The sequence below is a fragment of the Miniopterus schreibersii genome, assembly GCF_964146895.1.
Source record: "Miniopterus schreibersii genome assembly, chromosome: 11".
NCBI classification, from domain to species: domain Eukaryota; kingdom Metazoa; phylum Chordata; class Mammalia; order Chiroptera; family Miniopteridae; genus Miniopterus; species Miniopterus schreibersii.
Window position 1 is genome coordinate 65,471,153 of NC_138111.1, and position 22,542 is coordinate 65,493,694.

Here is a 22,542-nt window from a genome sequence, read left to right on the forward strand (position 1 = left end):
TGGGGACGTGCCTTTGAAAAGCCTTGGGAAGGCGTCGCCGCTCCTGCTTTGAGAAGAGGTAGGCGCGGGGCGCGCCCGGGGCGCGGGGGCTCGCGCCCGCCCGCGAGCGGAGGGCTGCTGGCCACAGCCGGCCAAACGGCTCCCACAGGCAGCTGCTTCCAGAACATGGTCCTTTTACGGAGTAGGGCTACTGGTTTGACTTCCAAAAGGGGAAGTAAATGGTCATTATAAAAAAAGCGTGGACAATAGTATTGGGGTCAGTGAGAAGTGATAGCTGGGGTGTTGGTGAGAACTCTAGGTGGAGACGCTCTCGGGACAGTACGTGCGTCTAAATCCGCCCTCTCTACTTTTCAGTGTAAAGCAGAATTGCAGATTTCACTAACAGCTTAATGGCTTTTTACTTTTAAAAAAGTAAATGCTAAATTAAAATAAGCTTGTGTTAGCGATGAGATTGATAACAGCATGGGTGCTTGCGGCTGTTTACTTTTACAAGAACATTTTGGTATTTTTTGTAAAAATTTTTTTGTCTGTCTTCGTTGCAGAGTATTTATTATGTTTATTATAACGTGTATTACCTGAAGGTAGATATCATGGATTTTTCAGACCGGAAAATTATTTTTTTAAAGAGTTATACTGAATGATTTTAATGTTCTCATATATTTGAAAACATGTATAAAGCTTATAAATGTTAAAGGAGGTGTCCTGTCTTGTACATGGAGATTGTCTTAGCTAAGACTTTAAAGCCATTTAAAAGTTTAGATCTTAACTCTGGGGAATTTTGGAAGGATAAGCTTTGGGGGAATGTATTTTCTCCGAAGGAGCTTTCTGCCTATGTTCTCACTTATCATGTTTATTTCATCTTTGAAAACAAGTGTTTGGGAGTCTTTTCTATTATTTTTATTTCCCAGGCACCTGGTTTTTTTAGTTTAGGCATTTTAAGAATGCCATCTTATTTTCAGGGCATTAAAGTTAAACGAGGTAGACACATTAGCATTTGAGAATGTTTGCATTTGATTTTAATTGCTGCTTACTTTTGACTTGTTTTTACTTGAAATTAGTTGATTTTCATGCTAAAAAAAAGATTAACTTTTAAAATGGTTATTACAGTGAAACTGAACTGTGTTCAGATATTTGTTCATTTAATATTTAGAGGGACAAACTTAGCTGCTAAACAAAGATAGCATTTTGTGTAATGAAATAAGGTACTAAATTAATTTTCCATAATGTGAACAGTTAAGATATTTTTCATTTAAAAATGGAGAAATTTTAGAGCATATCCTGATAAATACATGGAGTGGGACTGAAAACTATACTTTCCTGAAATTTCGAAAAAATTAAAATCTTTTTGAAAAGAAATATAGTGAAAGGGGAAGATATGTGAGTCATATAACCTATTTTATGCAACATTTTTGTAGTGGTTGTTTTTATTACTCTTCATTTCATAGTTCATTGCCTATGTTTTTGTTCTTAAATCTTTCTCATAAGCTTCTAAGTTGTTCAGTAATTCTTCTAAAATGGATACAGATTGCTTTAAAGATCAAACCAGTACTAGAAAATAAAGTATAAAAAGGCTTTGTTTTGTTTTTGGTGTTTTGTTAGCTTTTTCTAAGCAATCTTTGTAGGTATAATTTTACTCATCCTGAAAATTACATTCTACATTTAAAACTTGAGTGAAGAGTTTAATACTCAGAACTGTGAATGGACTGTTCTAATTTTCTGGGGAAAACAGGTCTGATTACTTCCCTTGCTGAGGCTTCCTCTCACTTTTTCCTAATAAGTAAATTTCCCCATAATCCTTGCAATGGTTACTTTAGTTGATAGTTGCAGTTTTGATTTTGTTGGTTGAATCTAGTGACCTTTATCTACTGGGATTGCTGTGAGATGTGAAACAAGACTGGCCTCTGGTGTGCTGTTGGAATGTTCTGGTGGTTTCCGGTGAAGATGCCAGTCATTAGGCATTAAAGCTGCCCTTGCACCCAGGAAACTGAATTCTGGCATTTGGTGTTTTCCTCTTTGGACCGACAAGTAGCCATTCCGCTGACATTAGTGTAAACATTAGCAACCTCCACCAGTACTGATAAGGAATTATGCAGATTGTTTACTGGAAAGATGGTAAAGGGTAGTTTCCTGGGCAGTTTACCTTTTATTTACAAAATGTATAAACTCTAAGAAGACAGCTCTCCCACGTTTCTATACATCTTGCTTATTTCCAGTGGGTGATCCAGGAACATTTGTTTTGTAGGAGGGACCAAACTTTCAAGTTTTTTTTTGTTGTTGTTTTTGAGAGCGATTTTTCTTGGTTAGTTATAGCCATCCTGGTCTGGCGTTTTTGCACAGAAATGCTAATTTATTTGTGAAATGACATGTACCTTAGAGGTTAAACTTTTAAAAAAAATTTAAGTACAGTGTGCAGTGAGAGAAAGTCTTCGCATTCTCTAAATTAGAGGAAAAATTGCTACAGCTCTGATTGCCTTTGTTCTCAAAGCTGTTTGAATTGCAGGCTGTGTTGAGACTGGTTCGTACATTGTTTAACTGCTGAGACTAAAACTTCTAATTAGAGTAATCGCTGGGTGGGAGCTGCCTGGCACGGCGCGCGGGGGCCGGGGTGTGGCTGGGAAGGGGCACCGAGCGGTGGGAACCCGGCCCGACGGCCGCGCGGGGCGGGGCGGGGCGGGGCGGGGCGGGGCGGCGGCGCGGGCGGCCCCGCGGGGATTGGCCGGCGGGGAGGGGGCGGCGCGCGGGCGGCGCGGGACTAGCAGCCGGCGCCCGGCGGAGCCCGAGGACTCCAGGCACCGGTCCGCGCCCCTGCGGGAGCCTCAGTAAGTAAGACGCCCGCCTCCCTCCGGCTCGGCCGCCCGGCCGCCCGGCCTGACAGCTGCGGGCCGGGGTCGTCAGCTGGTGTCAGGAGGACGAGGGTGGCTTCTTCTGCGGCCGCCGAAATCCCTCCTCGTTTCCCGCCTCCAGCCTCACCTCGGCCGCGCGGCTCGCAGGCCTCGTCCCGCTCCCCGGGTGCCGGGGTCGCGCGCAGCCCGCAGCCCTCGGGCCGCTGGCGTCCCACCGCGGAGGCGGGAGCGCTCGGCGTGCACCCGAGTTCCAGGTGCCCGCAACACTTGTAAAAATCTATGTCAAGAAAACTATGCTTCTGACGGGCTGTTGCCTTTGTTTTAATGCTTTTGTATTGTTCTGAATGGGCGTCGGAATTGCAGTTTTTGGGGTTCCGTGTAACAAGCCTTTAGGGAAAGACGACCCGGTGAACAGCGCTGGTGCGCGCGGGAAGCTCGGCCCAGGGCCGCGCGGCGGAAGGGCCGGCTCCCCGGAGCCTCGGGGAGCCCCGCAGGTCCGCCGGGCTGCGCGCCCGCCTGGGGGGCGCGGGCCTCGGTCCCGCAGACACCCTCAGGTGGACACCGCACCTAGTGCCGGACAGCTGACCGCAGACAGCGAGGGAAGCTGCATGTTAAACTGACTCCCAGGGAAGTTTGGGTTGCCCGGAGGGAGCAGCTGTGCCTTTTTTGTTTCTGTCTCAGCTGTTATCTGTAAAGGTCTGAGGTGGGACCCTACCCTGTCAAGTCGGCAGAAAAGTGGTTCTCAGCCTTTCAGGTTGCGATTAGTAATTTTTAAATCTGTGTGTCCACCTTTCCTTTTGGGGGACCTGTGATTACTGGTTATTCAAGTTCATTTGTTTTAAATAGGTTGTTTCACTTTGGGATAAAATGGGTACGTTGTCATTGGTATGCTGTAACTTTCATTCGCGAAAAGCAAAGTAGCAGAAATTCTGTTAAAATGTGAAGAGTAAACATTTTATAAAACGTTTTTCGTTTTAATTATATAAGAAAATTTTCTAAAAGCCTCTTTAAAAGAGAAATTCCAAATTAATTTATACAGATAAATGAAGCTGGAATACTGAGGGGAGGGCAAGTTTGGTTTTCCGTAGACACATAATACTTTCTATTAAAGTTTAACAAGCAGTCAGAAAACTTAGAAATCCAGATACTTGCCTATAATTTCCAAAAGTTCTGTGCTGTTAAAACATATAACTAATAAAATAATACTGAATTTTTCTTACCTGAGCACATTATACATATATAAAGGCAGATATAAAATAATAGAAATATTAAAACTTAACTACATTTTCATGAAATTTCTTTAGGGGTCTACTAAAAATAACTAAATAAAATCCCAAGCATTGAGATTTTACATTGCTACTAGAAAACATCTTAGGTTTAATCATGGTCGTGCCAACACCTATGAAGAGGTAGGTGTTGGTCAGTCTTAGACCTGCTAGAATTTTAGATTCGTGACTAGCAATTTTTAGGATTTTTAGATCCATGGCTAAAAAGTGTTTTGCATCTTTGAAGACCTGCTTCTGTTAATGGATTTTCGAGTACTTGAATTGAGAAAATATTTGCACAGCAGCAAACAAGGCTGCATTTCAGATTTCCTGCTCCTGTATCAGCTTCAGGCTGCTCCAGGGCCTTGAGTCCAAGTTGGAGCTCACAGTAAAAGTAAGATCATAATGTCTGAACTCATAGCAGTAGAAGTGGACGTTTTGCCCTAGAAGAACATTTTTATAAAACTATTTCAGTCTACTTGTTCGTAATAGTTCCTAGTGTGGTGGGAAGTACGTTAATTTGTGAATCAGTCAGCCATTTGCACATAGCGTGAGATTTGGGGTGGACCACGCCGCGGCGTCTCTCCCGGGGTGGTCCCGCAGTGCCCCCGCGCTCCTGTTTGTTTCCCTCCTCACTGGGCCCGCAGGCGGCCGCTGCCCTCCGTGGGGCCCCGGCCCACTGGCAGCTTCCACTCCCTCAGATGGCTGGCACTGAGGTGGCAGGGAGGGAAATGCTGTTGAAAATGAAGTCAACACTTCTTGGAAATACGTGAAGTTTGTTTCCCGCCTTTCTCCTGCAGTTTTAAAGTCCATTGTCTTTTTCAGAAATACAAATCTCTGACCTTTAAATGCATCCTTTGCTCTGTTCCTCATAGAACTTTTCAAAGTGAATCCAGGATGTGAAATGTCGGGACTAGAATCCAAAAGTAGACAGGCCTTGAGGGAAGTCTCTCTCCTGCGCTTTATATACATTCAGTCATCTGTGAAGGAACACCGAGACTGTGGGTAGTAGGTTGTACAGTACTCTGAACACATTTTTATTAAATAAAAACAACTTTACTCCTTTATTTTTCAGCACTAATCCAGTTAGTTTGACTCCTCACACTCTTCTGCCTCACGCCCCCGAACATTCCTCTTCAGTTGTGGTCAGCTATATATATATTGAAGGATATGTTTCTTTGTCGACTTTATGACAGAAACCACAACAAATTGTGGACATGTGGCTAAAATGTATGCATAGTTTGGATTTGGTAGAAAATATGGAAAGAATATTAGAAAATAAAATCTGACCAAAAAGATATTTATATTGTTTTGACTGTGGGCCTGTGAAGAAGAAAGTACCGGAACTAGGAGTATGGAATGTTAGTATTTTAGACCAGAATAAACACACAGCCGTGAAATTTGTTTATAAATTGTGTTCTACGCTTAAAAACATGTTGAGTGTGTATCCGTGCCTGAGTTGCTTGTCGAAGCTGAGGGCCAGAGCGGTTGACTTGTTTTCTCCCTCCTGTTTCTTGTCTTTCTCTCACCTTGCAACTCCTGTTAGTATAAATGTGTCTAAATGCTTTTGTAACTTCTTTTTTTTAGTTGTTCATTTTAATAATTTGAAAAAACTTCAGTCTTTAATGACAAGTTTAAACAAGAATGCTGTGGAAAGAGACAGCTCTCTCCCAGATATACTATTGAGTTTTTGCACTGAGAGCAATCTAATTTATTAGCTTTTTAGAAGCATTGCAGAGCCATCATTTCATTGGTTACAGTTGATTACAGTTGAAGAGACATGCCAGTTATTTTACTATTAGTTTTTATTTTTTTTAATATGAGGTAACATGTTTATCCAACTATGTTTCACTAATTAAATTTCTAGTTACCATTAATTTTTAAAATAAGAATCATCTACCGCATCTGTAGTTATTTATAAAACTTTCTATGTTGGTATATTTGAATGTGTGTATTTTTTGGGTTTGTTTTAGTTTTGAAGTGAGAATCACTTCAGGCCTGAATTTTCATGTGTCGATGTATACATTATCTTTTAATAGATTTATTCAAATCACCAAATTTCTGATTGATAGCTGTCTTGCAATTATTTTTACTGTGTTACTCCATCGTACTAGATAGAACATTAAGTCCTTTATTCAAATTTGATAAACTTGTATCAGGCATGCTGTAGGTGGCGCATGAAGTGAGCAACAGTGGGTTCCATTCTTTAAGGAGTTGTCTTAAAAGTGTACATTCTTTTTATACAGGTTAAAATATAGTTTTGTTTGAACTCAGTTCTTTGTTTAAACTTAGAAGAAGAGGATTATGTTTTTATTTGTAAGATTCTGAAGAGCATATTTTCAGTAAGAGCTTAGTTTTTTCCCATTTGCTAATTAATCACTTGTAATTTAGGGGAAAATCTATGTTTTCAAAGTGATTATTCCAAAGGATTGCGTATTTGTACATACAAACACCTTAATTTTGTGCACACTGTATATAGAACACTTTTCAACAGGAGCATAGGGTTATTTGTTACAAAGAAGAACCTAATGTTGATACAGTTATTTACTAAAAGTATTAAATTTGTAATAAGTAATCCCACACAAGCTATCTGATTTTCACATAGTAGGGTAATATAGGAATTTGGAGAAAAATAGGAAGACATTCTGGCTTTGAATGAAATTACAGTTGCTGCTTTTTTCCCTTGCAAAAAACCCTGAAAACATATAAATGCTAGTTCATTTAATGTAAATGACAACATAAAAGTCTGAGCATGAGACTGTTTGCCGCCTCACTTTATGTATATTTGCAAAGCATTTGGAAAATTTTAAATTCTTCCAATATTTGTGTGTTGCTCACACAGAACTTATGTCTTATATTTAATGGCATTAGCGTTTATCTCTTTGTAGAAGTATTGGAATAAGAACTGTTGAGATCTACGTTACTTTCAAATGTTATTGTCGTGACTAAGAATAGAGAGGCACTGATAGGTTTCTAGGTGCACACCAGTGCCCGGATCTGTCCTTAACTAACTGGACCTGCTTTGTTAAAAGCCCCTGGTTCCCACTCAGCACCTCTTCAGAGCATGTGCTTTAATCATTTATGAATTTCAGTGCTCCTAGATTAGATCACAGTATTGAATTTCTTCATAAAGTAGATCTTCCCTCCATTGAGTACATTTTGGGGAAATTTTTTAAACATGATTTAAGAAAAATAGTTCAGCCTGAGCTGAAGGCAGGAAAAAAGAAAAAGACCAGGCAGCTCATTTAGGTTACTCAGATTAAAAATTGACTCAAAGAGTTACTTAATTTTTTAAAATATATCTCTAGGAAGTTATTTACACAAATCAAACATATTCTACATTCTGTCCTTAACTTTGACCCTCAGTAACATTTCTTGCTATCTTACCTTATTACAGAAACAGTTCTATCTCATTCTTTTTAATAGCTGCATAATATTCCACTATGTGGTTATATAGCATAGCCATAATTTTGACACATAAAACCAGCTGATAGTTTCAGTCGTATGATATAATTTAAGGGGTCATAAATTAGTGTATGACTAGAGTTTTGAGTTAGGAAATGCCACTGTAAGTTAGGAACTCAGATTTATAAAATGTATGTGCTTATTCAGGATAAATACATCAGTTATTAAATACAACATTATTAACTTAGGCAAGAGCATTAATTCTAAAGAAATGGAAAAAAATACTGCAAATACAAGAAAAGTTGAAAATATTCTCTGATACTTTCAAGTGTTTCTAATTCTTGAGAAAGCCTGAAACAAGCCTGACATCGAGCATGCCATTGTTGTCATGGCAGGCGAATGGGCTGGATCACTTAGGAATTTACAGTTCCTTCTTTGTGAGCGATGATTTTCCTCAGAAGCATAAATCTCAGACCAGGAATGGTCTTCCTTTGGCCCCTTTGGTTATTGGTATGGCAGGTTCCTGGGAAGGGGAGGCAAATGAGGAAGATCTCGAGCATCTCTTATAAAAACACTTCAGAATTTTCAATTTGAGTATTTACAAAGATTTATTTTCTAACGTGTAATATAAACATTCATGTGCACATGGTTATGAGATCCAATTGGCATTTCATGTAGTTTAAATAATATGCTTTGTGTCAGATTGCATATAGTTTGGATAATACTTTTATAAAAGTTAGGGAAATATTAGCATATGAAAATTTTACCCTTAAAATCTGGAAACATGAGAAGAATTTATGCCAGTAAGTTATTTCGGATACTGTTTGTTAATGATGGTGTCTGTTTTCGTCACTTTTGGAAGCCCCCCATGACCAAGCCATGGCTCAGAAGTTCAGCAGTCTTTTTAAAATGCAGCTGTTAGAACCGTTTCCCAAAATATAGTAAATATGCTGTTTCCTACGTAAAATGAATTACACGTATATAAACTTCTACTTGAATTTTCTTTCTTAAATTTGACTACAACCCTACTCCCTGAAGAATGTTTGATAATTAAAAATAACGGATCCTGCAGAACAGACACATGCCTCTTGGTTTTGTTTTATTTTGAAGAAAATTATTTTCATTTCTTATTTTTTTATTGTGACTTTTATTTGCTGGCAGAATAAATTTGTGTCCCCAAAATAATGTGAACTATAAACTTCTATACTTAAATTTGCAAGTTTTGTTTTTAGCTTGTTTTTGGTAGCAATTCAAGTCAATTCTGTTTTTCCTGTTTACTAGTTTAAATTAAAACTATTTTAATTATATCATGATATCCTAGTTGACAGCTGCTCTTGAGCAGACACTTGCCAATGTACATATTATTAAATAGATCATTTTAGACAGTTAAAAATGTTTATAATTAAGAAGGTGATAGATGAAAGAAGATTATATACTAACACTGACGCAGAGACCATGGTTGGAGTGGGCAGGGTCAGTTACAATGCCAGTATTCTGATACTTTTAGGATTTTGTGTTTTCTTTTTGGGTTGTGAGGAAGAACTCTTGTTTTAAAGTTCAGTCTTGTGTCCTGTATTCAGAGTTCCTTTGCCCCTCTGTTTGCTCATATATTTGTGGACTGTGGAGGCACCTGAGGGTATATAGTGTGGTTGGGCCTGTATTCTGGGAGGAGTTGGAAGGATTTTGTTAGTTTTGGGGAAGTCTTATAAAAAAGGCATTTTATGTCTGTGAGATTACCTTTTCAATCCAAGGGGCAAAGGAGAATTGCTGTCTCCATTGTGTCCCTACGCCAGAAAGACTTCTGCATGTGACTATCAAAGGTCAGCCGCCTGAGCCTGGTTTGGACCCAGCTTGTGTTGAATTTCAACCAGCAAATCTCCTGCATACAGGAGAATTTGAGATTTCTCCCTCCCCCATTTCTTCTGTTTTTGTTCAGTGTAAACAGTTCCTGCGGTAGAAACATAGACAAATATAGCAGAGAATGCTTTTCTGGAAGAAGAATGCTCCCTAAGCATTTTTTAACCATTTTTGGGAAGAATTGATCTTTCTGTGTAATTCAGACAGACTGAAAGAGAGGGAGGGGCCGTTGCTGTAAATTGAAGTGACATCATAAGTATTGCCCCCATTGATCTGCTTTTAGTCTCCAGCCAGGATAAAAGGAAATGGCATCAGGGAGGAAGCATGCTTCATTTAGGCACAGATCCCAGAGTGATAATGGGGTAATAATAGAACTCACGCCACTGTCAATTGGAGGCTGCATTAGTCTCAGGCTCCTTCCCTGTCTGCGAGCCTCTCGGAGACTTCCTTCGCGGCTGCAGCAGCCAGCTGGGCCTTGAGGGAGGTACCCTCCTGTGCTTTTGGAGGGGTGCAGACAGTGGGGCTCAGATGTCCATGTGCACCCAGATCCTGAAGTCAGGACCTGCCTGCACAAGGTCAGCAGTGAGACGCGTCGGGGACGTTTTCTGTAGGAGGCGAGCTGGCCCTTTCTGATCCTGCTGATGGAAGAAATGGTGGAGGGCCTCAGTCGCACGGGTGGTCCTCCTGGGAGCCAGGAGTGAGTGACGTCCCCTGACAGCAGTAAGAGGCTTCTGGAAGAGTCAGGGTTTGTTTTCTTTGTGCTGCTTGTCGACTGGGAGGGTGGGTTTGGAAAATTCATATTTTCTTTTCAAGAGTCTTTCTAGAAACTTTAAAAACTGTTCAAAGTTGTGTGGCTTGCCTTAGCTCTTAAGTTGACTGGGGAAAAAAATACCAGGTAGACTTCTCTTTTGCTTTGTAAATTTCTGGGTAGTGAGCAGCTGTGGAATCCTCCACATTCAGAGCGAGAATACAGACCTCTGAATCCTTAACAAATAGCATTTGTATTGCCTGCCCTCCTTCGGCATTTTGTGTTTTGTATTTGAGTAGGTTTCACAGGGTTGTGGAGTTCTCTGTTTCAAGTACCCACATGACTCTGGCACCCCATCGCGTCATTTTGTCTTAGTTTTGAGGCAGATGCATTTTAAAAATACCAAACTGGTTTCCATATGGAAAAAATAATAACTCCGTCATGAATCCCTTGTTTGTGCAAAGGGAAGGACTTTCTATTCCTGTCACTGTCGAGCTGTGGCTGTGAGCGCCATTAGACCCTCGGCAATAAAGGCAAGCTCTTTCCATAACGTTTGACAGAGCTGCTTTCTGATGAGATAATGCTCCGAAACGCGTGCTGTATTTTTTCTTAATCACTCCGTAGTTCGACTAAAGCAGTATTCGTCTCTGTCAGTGCTGCTGTATTAAAACACAGTTGGCCTAGGAGTCCCATGAAATTTAATTTGCTTTCTGTGTAGGGGGAGTGCAGTGACCCGCACAACATTGCCCATTACCACAGTGCCCGCCGCCCGGCTGCGTCTGAGCACGCTGGGGATGGCTCTCTCGGTTGCTTTGCAAACTTCTGGTTTATTACATAGTATTTCTTTTTCATCATAGGGTGGCTTTACAGGGAATAAATGTTTATTTTACAGAGAGAAATGTACTGCATTTTACCACGTTTTTGCTTTAGTAGCCTCTTTTAAGGTCTAAAATCTCATGTAAAAGTTATGTAACATTTACTTATTTGTGAATGAAAGATACTGAATTAGTTTTATTGTCTGTACTGTTTGTTGTCTGATTTTTCTCCACTTTTCTCATTGTTCAGAATCTACATTATCCCCTGGAGAATTAGAAGAGAGAGGGTTGAAAGGCAGGTGGCTGCAGGTGGTTAACTGTGTGAGAGTCGCTTACCGCCGGCCGGTGAGGCCAGGCGAGGGGGCCAGGCCGCCCCTGGGCACTAAGGAGGGAGCGTCCTGGGCCTGCTGGGGTCCCGTGTTCTCCCCCGAGCAGGCCGGCTCTTGCCGCAGAGCGGCCTTCGGCGCCACCGTGCCCGGGAGGGCTACCTGGCGGGCTGTGTGCATGCCTGCTCTTTACCTCTCTCCAATTAGAGCAAATTAAACTTATTAAAAACCTCCTCCGTTCCATCTCAGCTGTTTATCTTTATTCGGGGGGCTTAGCTTTGAGTATTTTTCCATTGTGTAAAAATTAGGGGAGGAAGAAAACTTGCAGGAATCCTTTTTGTTCAGTCTCTGTGTGTAGATGCACAAACTTCTGCCTAGAGAAAGGCTGTAGGAGTCATAAAAGTGAGACTCCAGATATTTTCCTAGGTTCACATATTGGTAATTCTTCGATTTTAAAGTGGAGTTGCGTTTGTTGGTTAAACCCAATTAGGGTAAGTTGAGGACCGAGCTCGTTGTCTTCTTCCTCAAGGGTGTCTTTCCTCTGTGGGTCTTTCTAGTTTAAACCAAATCCCGAATGCGAGTTCTAACAATAGACCTCTTTGTAAGTGTGGGCACAGAATAGGGAGATGCTTTTCTTTCTACTCTGTCCTTCCCTGTAATTCTGCAAATTGCCCAAGCTGGTTCCTGCTGTATTTAGTTAGTGAACCAGATGCCCACCCCCAGCCCATGGGTGTTCTGCTCTGTATCAGGCTGGGCCCTTTCCCAGAAGCTGTCTTCTGCATCCAGTGTGGCCTCGACATTTGGGCTGTTGCTACCCTGGGCTTGGTTGCTACCAGTTTTAAGAATGCCTGTGGGGGTACCGGGCTGTGTGGCTACTCTGACCCAGTCTGGGGCCCTCCCCTCTTCACCCCCTGTAGAAGTAGGTGGGCTGCCGTTCCAGGGGTGCCCCGGCAGGCTACCTCGGGTGGGGGTTGTGTGGAGCATACTTGGGAAGGAGACGGTTTGGGTAGGAAGAGACGTTAATGGGGGAGAAAGGGCAGGCTCTGTGAAGAGGCTGGAGGACTGTCAGGGAGTAACCTTAGGGGACTGAGGGATGCACTAGGGGCCAGGCTGAGGGCTTAGCCTCCACCAGCAAAGGACCCCTCTTGGACCTCAGGCAAGGAAGATCCAGAGAGGGAGGCTGCAGGGCAAGATGGTCAGGAAGGAGGGCCGGGCAGCCTGGGTGCTGGACGAGGTGCCCAGTCTGAGGACCCACCAGTGAAGGGCTCACGGTATGACTGGGTGGGGAGGCTCTCTAGAGGCTGGTGGCCCTGAATTTGTCCTGTTTTGTAAAACAGAAGATTTCTTTTAATACCATAAAAGTAGGCTCATATTCTAAAACTATAGAAAATGGAAAACTGTGGCATTTTTGTTTCTGGCTGTTATGTAGTAATTATCTTCAAAGCATCTTATAAGCACGACTTCTCCGGAAGGATGTAGTCAGTCCTCTGAGCCCCTGTAGAAAACCACACAGGTCAGTGTTGGTTGTAACCCTCTCTTTTGGCCGAAGGCACCTGGTTTCTCCTGTCAGCCTGAGAAGATCCCCAGGATTCTTAGGTGCATGGAGGGATATTATGAAATAAAAATGCCCAAGGATCAAGGGCCGTGTATCTGTGCCTGTGTAGGGAAGTGGGTTGGTTATGTTGGAACTTAGAAGGGCGAGATGTGGGCATACAGAAATGCTTGCTTTGTGGAGTTACATGGTGAGTGTCGTGCCTGCAGTTCACCCGGTTTCCCCCATGTGCATTCTGGAAGGGGGGGCAGGCAGAGTACACACTTGGGGCAGAGAGGTAAAGAGACGTAGGGAGAGAAGCCAATAACTATTAAAATTTCTTGAGAGTAACAGAAAGTAGGGATTAAAATCCAGGTGTTGTCATAAATATTCTGTTGGCCTAGGAGTGATTTGCAGACTTGGAAGTTTGGGTTTCACAGATGGATTTTTGGGGCATAAGTAGGGAAGGAGTAAAGCTAAATTTTAAAACCTTGATTTTAGAATAAATACGTTTCATTTCCATCAAGATGTATCCTAAATGTATTCTTTCCTCCTCTTACAGTTGGTGAGTGCTGTCCATTCTAGGGGTGCACTAGGCACTGGGGCACAATAAGGAATACAACAGTTTTATATTCTTGGATTCACAAATGTTTGTTCATAAAATACTATTTTTGTACCATATAAAAACACCCTCCTCTCTTTGCCCTTAACTATGTAACACCAATTTTTACCTACCCTGTGTGAAAACAGGAATATGGTGACCGTGTGTGTGTGTGTGTGTGATCATGTTTACAACATTTTAAAATTTTTTAATGGCATAATAAACATAGTTTTTATAAGGGAGGGTTTGTGAGACATGGCTCTTGTTGAATTGCATGCTCTTTATTTCTTGGTGTACATTTGCAAGGTTCAAGTGGTAAGGAAGGGAATCTGAAAGCAGCTTATTTCTGTTCAACTTCCAGGCCTAAGATCAGGTGGTTTCTTGACTCTTTGTCTAGGTTAAAAGACATTTTTGGCATATGTTTGCCATAAAGGGATCTAATCAACTATGAGAATGTTTTATGAAGATAAGTATAGTTTTGGTCATTTCACAGTGTATGTATATTAAATCATCACATTGTACATACACCCTTTAAAAACACATACAACCTAAAAAAAAAAAAAAGAAAAAAGATAACCACAGTTTTGATCTGCTCTAAATATAGAGACATAACAGGCCTCAGAGAGCAGGGCTTGCTCAGGCCCTGGAAGCAGTATTGTTGAGAATATAGTGCAAACCCGGGGGTTCCACCAAAGTCTAGTCTTCAGTCTGTCCATGCTTCACACATCTGTTGAAGTGCCCAGGTTGCCCTGGGCTTGCTGTCTTTGTTTTAAACGTTTGGGTTTAATTTCTTGTAAGCTGAACAGCATTTTCACTGGCTATTGGTTTTTCCTCAGCTCCTTCCAGACCAGCTGGTCCTGCTTCTGGAGCATCTGTTGGAGCAGAAGACCCTGAACCCTAGAACTCTGCAAAGCCTCGAAAGGACATACCACCTCCCCCAGCAGGATGCAGAGGTAACCAGGACTGTCCTCAATGTAAACAGTGGGGCCCTTGCTGTTGTGAACACTGTAGGCCTGTAGCTTCCCAGACTGTCGGAACTGCGATTTCCATCAGCCCTGCTGCTCCCCCCTCCCCCCCATGCTGTGTGCCTGTGATTGAAGGGCAAGCCCATCCAGCCAAGTGGAAACTGCTCCCCTGGTTGTGCTCCCTCCAGCAGGGGGCCCCTGAACCTGCTTAATACTGGGGTTTTCCCTCTTTTTAAATCATAAGGATGGGTGGACATAAGTCTCCTAAAGGAATGAGCAGGCAGGGTGGAGTGCTTCTGAATTACAGACACGGGCGGGTCCTCCTGTGCAGGATGGTGGCGCCGTCCTGCTGCACGTTAGGGAAACTTGGCTCAGACGTGCCAGAGCTGCTCGGTTGCATTCAGTCAGGACAGGAAAGGAGCCATGTGTAACGGAAATGAAAACTAAATCTAACAGCTGTGGGTTGAAAGCAAAATTGGATGCTTGTGGGAAAGCAGTATGATGTGGTCCTTAATATCTTTTAGCTTATTGTAAAGACTGCAGTGTGACTCCTGAGGTGAGTGCCAGGGGGTTTTATATCTATAAAATAATATTTATTGTATTTAGTCATTTTAAGTAAAATACAGTCACGCAGTCAAAAGGAGAAACGTTCTTTTATATATATAAAACTCCTAAAACACAAGTAAGTTTGGTTTGTGTTCAGTTGAAAATAACTGAGCATTTAAAAACTGCAGTTTGAGTGTCACCCATCAGGCTGCTGAGCTCTTGGTCCATGGCCGTGGGGGTGAAAGGCACGGTGGATACTGAAGATACAGTGGAAAGGAATGCAGAATACCCTACCGATAATTTCTCCTTACTGATTAAAATGTCGAAATGATATTTTGGATATGTTGGGTTAAAATGCTATTAAAATTAATTTCACAATCATTAAAATGGAGTAAATGGAGAAAAGCCAGCTTATTATTAGATTAAAAGGTAAGATGGACATTGTTTTACTTTTTTTTTAATCCTCACCTGAGGACAGGTTCTCGTGTATTTTTTAGAGAAAGGGAGGGAGGGAGAGGGAGAGAGGGAGGGAGGAGAAACATTGATGTGAGAGAGAAACATCGATGTGTTGCCTCCGGTCTGCACCCCAATCGGGGATCAAACTGGAAACCTAGGCATGTGCCCTGACCAGGAATTGAACCCAAAACCTTTTAGTATATGGGACAATGCTTCAGCCAGCTGAGCTGCCTGCCAGGGCCGTTGTTTTATATTTTAAAGCCCCATAAATTCAGGAGCTAATTGAAAACCTTCAGAGAAGACACATACAGCTTTTTACCCACCTGAGATAGATCAGACATGCTGTTTATTTCAGCTTATATTTTTGTTTATTGGTATTTCCAAACGCCAGCCCATTATTTTTAATTAGTGTTAAAGATGTTTCTATGTATAGACATGAGGTTAAGTTTAAATTGGTGCTGAGTGCCACTCAAGTGCCAGGCCTCATGACAGGCAGTGGGCCGACGGAGGCGGGAGGATCGGCGCAGGCCCGGGCCCCCGGCACTGTGCCCGGCAGCCGTGAGGTGGCAGACACTGTTAGCTCCCCTTCCTTTTGGCATAAAAACATCGTGTTCTTAACTTACAGCTCAGCTCAGTTGTTATATATAACCTCTTAAACCTTTGAAAAGTATACAGATTTTATTTGGTTGCTTGTTTTATGTCTCATAAACTACACCATGATGCCTAAAGCCCGGGCATTCTCCTCAGCCCGGTTCTCGATGACAGGAGACTAGGGCCTGAGGATGACTCTGCTAGCTTTATATAACTAGGCTGGTTTCATGCGGTTCACCAACACTACCAGGCACTAGGGATGTAGCCGAGGATCACCCTGAGGAAGTTCCTATTCTTCTGGAAAGACAGCTCGTAAGTAAATGAACTAAACACCTTCAGGTGGCACTGGACTAGTTGTCTCTAGATAGAGTATTCAGGAAAGACCATGCAGACAAGTGACATTCGAGCTAGGACCCAGGGGGCCAGACGTGGCTTTCACACACAGGCAACAGCAAGTGCCAGCACGTGAGCTCGGTCGGCATGTACCAGGACAGACGGGGGTCAGCAGACTCTAAAGGAATAGAGTTAATATCTCAGGCCCCATGGTGTCTGTCCCAGCTGTGGCGGCATGGAAGCTCCTGGAGGGACAGCACGTGAGCAGACAGATGTGCCCTGCGTCAGTGAAACTTTATGGACCCTGAAACTTGGATTTCTTTGTAATTACCATGTCTCAAGATAATTGTTTTTGTCGTTCCTTCTTCAAACTATTTTTAAACATTCACAACACTCCTAGCCGAGGGCCGATTGGCTCTGCCCCATCCGGTGTTTGTTGACCCCTGCATTGGGGTGGGCAGGGCCCAGCCCAGGAAAGCCTGGAGGCCAGGCGCCCCGATTTTTTTCTAACAGTGTGCCTCCTTTCCCAGCTCTCATCCTGGCACGTAGTTAGTCACACAGACAGCATATCTCACTGACGTTTCCTTGAAATGTCACTCAGAACCAGAAGGGCAACAGGACTTTGGCCAAACGGTGTTTTCTAGAAATTTTTTTAGTTACATGTGATTTATTGTAACACCAATTAGCAGGAATTTAGTTGATTAACCATCTGCCTTTATTTTATGTGACAGAACATTTCATGGAAGAAAGAATTATTTTTTGGTGGAAAAGTCTTTAGGACTCTTAACTTTATTCTCGGTGCTTCTCCTTGACCTGAACAAATAAGGATAGTCTCTTCCAATCATTATCAGGGCTTTTAAATATGTAATAAATAGGGAGCATTTGAGAGCTGGCCAAAGGCCCTGGAGTGTGGCCAGCTGCATATGGAGGGTCGCCCTGGGGAGTGCTCTGCGGGATCTTCAGACGAGGAGCGGTGCAGCCACAGCTCCGATTTTCAGGCCCTGGGACTGCGGTGCTGACGTAGGGGTCTATCCAGAGAAGCCAGCACAGAGCAGGGGTGCTCATGACTTGGGGTGGGGCTGTATTCCCCATATTTCCCAGAGGTATAGAAAGGCTCCCCTTGCTCTTCTTTGGGCTGGCATTTTTCCTGAGAGCATATACTCACATGAGCTACTTTTTGAGCAGGTGAGCCTCTTATTTCACGTAACTCGGTTAGGCTTAGTCCTCAGGGCTCCTTCCCGATTGCCCACTCTGCTGCAGAACTCTTGCGGGCAGAGGGACCTCCTTCCATCACCCCAAAGCCTCGCCTGTGTAGGAAGCTGTCCTAGCACAAACCAGGGTCCTCTGTGTGGCGGTTGCTTCAGCTTGTTTTCTGTCATCCCCCTGTCCCTTCCCTCCTCCTCTCTCTGTGAGTGGACGGGTGCTGGCCCACTGGGAAGTTAATTCTTTTATTTATTTTATTTTATTTTTAAATATATCTTTATTGATTTCAAAGAGAGGGAGAGAGAGAAGCATCAATGATGAGAGAGTCATTGATCGGCTGCCTCCTGCATGTCCCCCACTGGGGATGGAGCCTGCAACCCGGGCATGTGCCCTGACTGAGAATCGAACCTCGATCGCCTGGATCCTAGGTTGACGCTCAACCGCTGAGCCACGCCCAGCCGGGCGGGAAGTTTATTTTTAATAATTCTCTTTATGTAGATCAGTACTTGTGTTGCTCTGTGTTTGGCTGTGTTCACAGAACGTCTGGTCTGCTGTCAGGGTTTGTGAGCATGGCGCCTGGTCTGTGTTGCCTGCCAACTTTTTTCACGTCTGAGGTGGTAGGTTACCCGCCGTCCCCCCTGTGCCAGCCTCATGCGTGCTGTGAAGCCCGAGGTCTGCCCTGGGAGAAGGGTTACCATGTGTCCGGAACCTTAATGGAAAAGTGCACAAGGACTAACAGAGTAAAGCTGGGCAGGAGAGAGCACACTGTCCTGTGCCGTCTCCAGCCTCTAAAAACTGGGGCCCTGGTGGGAATGCGCATGTCCCTGGGCCTGGAGAGGAGCGCGAAGTGTGGGCGTCAACCAGCTCTCACACCCTGGGTCAGGCACTGCTAACCAGGACAGAAAATGAGCTGAAGGGAAATAGTTCATAGAAATATTTGTCTTCAGTTTTTGAGCATCTTGGCTCAAATAGAGCCATGAAAGTTTAAAAATACTTTGGACAACTGATTCTTGGAACAAAAGATACTTTCTAAGATCCCATTTTAAGTAATGAATTTTCTGCCCTCTGTAGCAGGTCTCTTAAGCTGTAAAAATAGCTGCCCCGTGGTGGTGAGATGAAGACCCATGGAACGTGGCTCTGTGACCTTTTTCCCAAGAGCCCTTGGTTAACCTTAAACCAACTTTATTTCTACAGACTGCAGTCGAGCACTTCAAAGTTGGGGACACACCTCAAGTAAACTTTTGGAAAATTCAGAAACAGCAACTCAGTGTCTTAACTCTTAGATGGGAGTGGAGGACATTAGTCAGAAAGTTCCTCAGGGTAGCATGCCCTGCTCTGATGTTGCATTGCAACTGGTAGGTCGAGCAAGAAAAGTAATCCTCTGGGCGAGGCCAGTACCAATTCATCCTCTCACTGCATTCGGGGAAACACTGTTGGTTGAAAGAAAGAAGCCTCCTTGTTTCGGTTGGAGTGGGAAGTGTGGGCATCGGGTCTCCGACTTCCCGCCAGTCTTCCTTCAGGAGCACCCCCTCCCCCACCCCGTGGCCGGCCCCACGTGAAGAGGAGAGTACCTGCTCGTGTGCATGTGAGCAACTCTCCCACGTTTCGATCTCATGCAACGCCCAGGCTGAGCACCTGGTATTGGCCCAGGCATTGACTTCACAACAAACTGGACTTGGGTCCCAGATCCCCAGACAAGTCACCCACCCTCCCAGGGCCCTGTTTTCCCCGTCTGCACAGCAGTGCCTAGACCAGGCTCCTGGCGTCCTGGCCTTTTGACTACAGCGAAGGGGTGGGGGGAAATGTTTCATGAAACTCTCTTTACTCTTATGTCCTCTATTATTTCCTGTTTCATTTTCTTAAAAAAAAGTATGTTGTGATACAGTAGGTTGATTTTATAATACATGAATGATTCGCAGTCCACAGTTTGAAAAATGCCATAACCCCTTCTTCACAGGACTGTTACTTACCAGCGTGACTTGAGAAGAGTTGGTGAGCATCCATGGTCTTCGTGTGACTTCTGGTGATGAGAGATTCACCATCTCTTCGTTGGTCGTGAAATGGCCAGATTTTATTATTTAGCTGATCTTTTTTTTTTAACCTGTCAGGACTGGCAGGGAGAAAGAAAAGTAGTATAATCTACCCAACTGTTAGGAGCTCCTTAGCATCTGGTGAAAGAATTCTTGATCTGGGGGTTGGTGGGTTTGGCGGGGGCACCTTGCTCTGACATTTGGACTGGATAACTGCCTGCCTGGGGGGTGGGGGGCTGTTCTGTGCATTGGGAGGTTTAGCGTCCCTGATTGTTTGCCCATGAGATGCTAGTAGCAACCCACCCTCAGTTCTGGCATCAAGAACATTGCCAAATATCTGGTGCATGCAAAGCCACTCCGGCTAAGAACCACTGCTCCAGAGCAGCAAATGACTCACAAAAGGCAATTTTTTCATCTCATCTAGTAGTGCAGGACACAAGGTTGCAGCATACAGGGAAGTAGCTAGAAAGGCCATTAACAGCCGTGGAGGCCACCCTCGCAGCTGTGCTCTCCCAGGGCCCCAGAGAACAGGACCTTGGGAGAGGGGAAAACAGACTCTCTCCCAGGAAAGAAAAAAGAAGGAATGGCAAAACAAAAGTAGTGGTAGCAAGTACACATGGAGAAGCCGATTAGTCAGTACGGCCAAACCTGTTCCACCACTAGTGTTCAGAGGGCCGCGCCAGCCTCCAGCACATTCTGCTCTGAAAAAGGACACTTTCAAGGTCGATTGCAAATGGAAAACACCCAGCCTTGCAGCCTTCTCCGACATAGCCTCCTCCTGCTCTGGCCAAGGAGCCCTTGAAAGCCCTGTAAAAGGGCCCCTCCCCTCCCATGGTGGGTTTTGCATCTGCAGGGAAGGTATGGATTTTACCACGTTGTTCTTAAGGGAACCACTGTTTGCTTGAAAAGAAAATGCCACAGCACTTACTTGAAGTTGGAGGTGGCAGGTGTGATTCCCAGAATGCAGTGGTCTGACAGCTTTACTGCTCATTTCTAAATTTCATCTGAGCCAAAAGCATAGTTTCTGAGAATTGAGAGTAGGTCACAGTTAGCGACCTCTAGAGAAGCATTGAAGGGGTGAGAATAAAGGTTTAGCCAGGAATCCTGCCTCTGAATTCTACAATTGATCAGCTGTGACTCAGTTCATGCCCTTTCATGATAAAACTCCTGCTCGGGGTGAGGAGTGGTGGGGCTCTGTTCCCTGTTCTACCCAGTTGCTTTTTGGTAGTATCTGGCTACAGAATAAACATTGCTCTTTTGTTTTTCTCCCAGAAGGGTTTAGAGGAGAAGGGAGGTGTAATCTCTGGCTCTGTTGCCAGTTTAGGAAGCTCACCGGTTTCTGTTAGTAAAATGCCTTGTAGTGAACTTGGTGCCTCCTTCCTCTCTGGTCCACCTGGATGCAAATCTGAGCAGCATAGAGGCAGAAACTGGCCTCATGGACAGAGGACGGGGCCTGTAAGCTGGGTGGGAGGTAGCCTGCGGGCAACGGGCCTGTGCGAGGAATCTGCCCTCTCTCAGTGCTGCCCCAGTGCTGCCTGGTGCCTCTTCCTCTCTCGCTCCCTCCGATGCCTCCCCAGGTCATCGCCAGTGTTGTCAGGAGGCACCACCCTGAGCCCACAAGGCAGGTTTTCAGATGGAACATTAAAAAAAGACCATTTGGGGGCACAGAAGAATGCGTGGTAGTTAGTGAAGTGGTTCTCCAGGGGAAGATCCCGATGGATGGAACGGGCTTCCGGAAAGGCAGTCTGACACCTGCCGCCCAGCATTGGGCCACTTGTCCCAGTTTCTTCACAGGGACAGGGGTCTAGCTCATTGGCCCCTTGACCTGGTGAATTGCTGATGAATCTGGACTTCAGTAGGTGAGCTATATATAGTGTGACTTACTATTTATTTTTTAAAAGCCAGGGCAGTGCCTGTGCAGACACAGCTGCCCTTTGACACAGCATTGTCGGTCCTTCCCTAGAGTCTGAGAGCTGGCCCGAGTTTGAGTATTTTTCTTTAGTTGCTTTAGACATTTATTTTTATTTTTTTGTTAACACTCACCAGAGGATATTTTTTCCGTTGATTTTTTTAGAGAGAATGGAAGGGAGGGGGAGAGACAGAGAGAGAAACGTCAATGGGAGAGAGAGCCATCAATTGGTTGCCTCCCACACGCACCCCGACCGGGGCTGGGCACAGCGCCTGCAGCTGAGGTACATGCCCTTGACCAGTATCAAACCTGAGACCCTTCAGTCTGCAGGCTGACGCTCTAAAAAGGCGCTGACTTTTTAAACCATGCGCTTTTAATGATGTGGGAAAGAATAGACAGAGCTCTTACATAATTTTTTTAGTTACATGTGTGTATGTTTTCTTTTTTCTGTTTGGCTTATGAAACAAATGTTCTAGAAGATTCCCTTCAGAATTGGGAGGCTATCTCTGGGTGTTTCTTCTAGTTTTCTTTCTCTATTACTCACTGTGGTGCTCCTGGCACTCACTTTCTGTGGAAACCTTGCAATAAACACCACCACCTCTGCTATACTGCAATGAAGAGATTTTTCAAAAACAGGTGCAAATAATGACAAAGTAAAAAACTTCCACCTTTTAGATCAATATTCAGCACTTGTTCCTGAGGCCAGGGACTGTGTTTATTTACCTTGAATTGTTACAGCATGTCGGAGCTGGTCAGATGTTTGTTAAATAATAAAGGTAAAAAAAGTGAGCTGCTGATGTTCTGAAAATCTGCCTGATTGTTCCTAAAAGGTCCTAGTAAGTAAATAGTTATAATCAAGTCATAATATTTAGAGTTTGTAAATAAAAGGAAAAGTGCACTTAAAACGTGGGCTTTTAGCTGCAGGTTCAGCCACACTTGATTAGAAAAGTTCCCTGGTGCTTGTTTGGCCTTGTTTCTGCCACTGTCCTCGCCAGCAGGTCCTCTGCAAGGGGCACTGTCTGTCCCTGCAGTGTGTGTCCCCCGGCTCTTCAGACTTTCTCAGGAAGATGTCAGATGTGCACACCTTCCAGGGTATGAATCACATCACCCTGAGGCCC

The 22,542-nt window shown here is 44.0% G+C and overlaps 1 protein-coding gene across 3 annotated transcripts in view; it reads left to right on the top strand.

The window, feature by feature from the left end:
• The window catches only part of AOPEP (aminopeptidase O (putative)), a 331,307-nt gene that overhangs the window by 291,358 nt on the left and 17,407 nt on the right, over nucleotides 1-22,542 (top strand). For all 3 annotated transcript variants that reach the window (XM_081151075.1, XM_081151073.1, XM_081151074.1), the window contains one exon: nucleotides 14,228-14,344. In XM_081151075.1, the coding sequence (XP_081007201.1) occupies nucleotides 14,228-14,344 (117 nt within the window). The remainder of the gene's footprint in view (nucleotides 1-14,227; nucleotides 14,345-22,542) is intronic.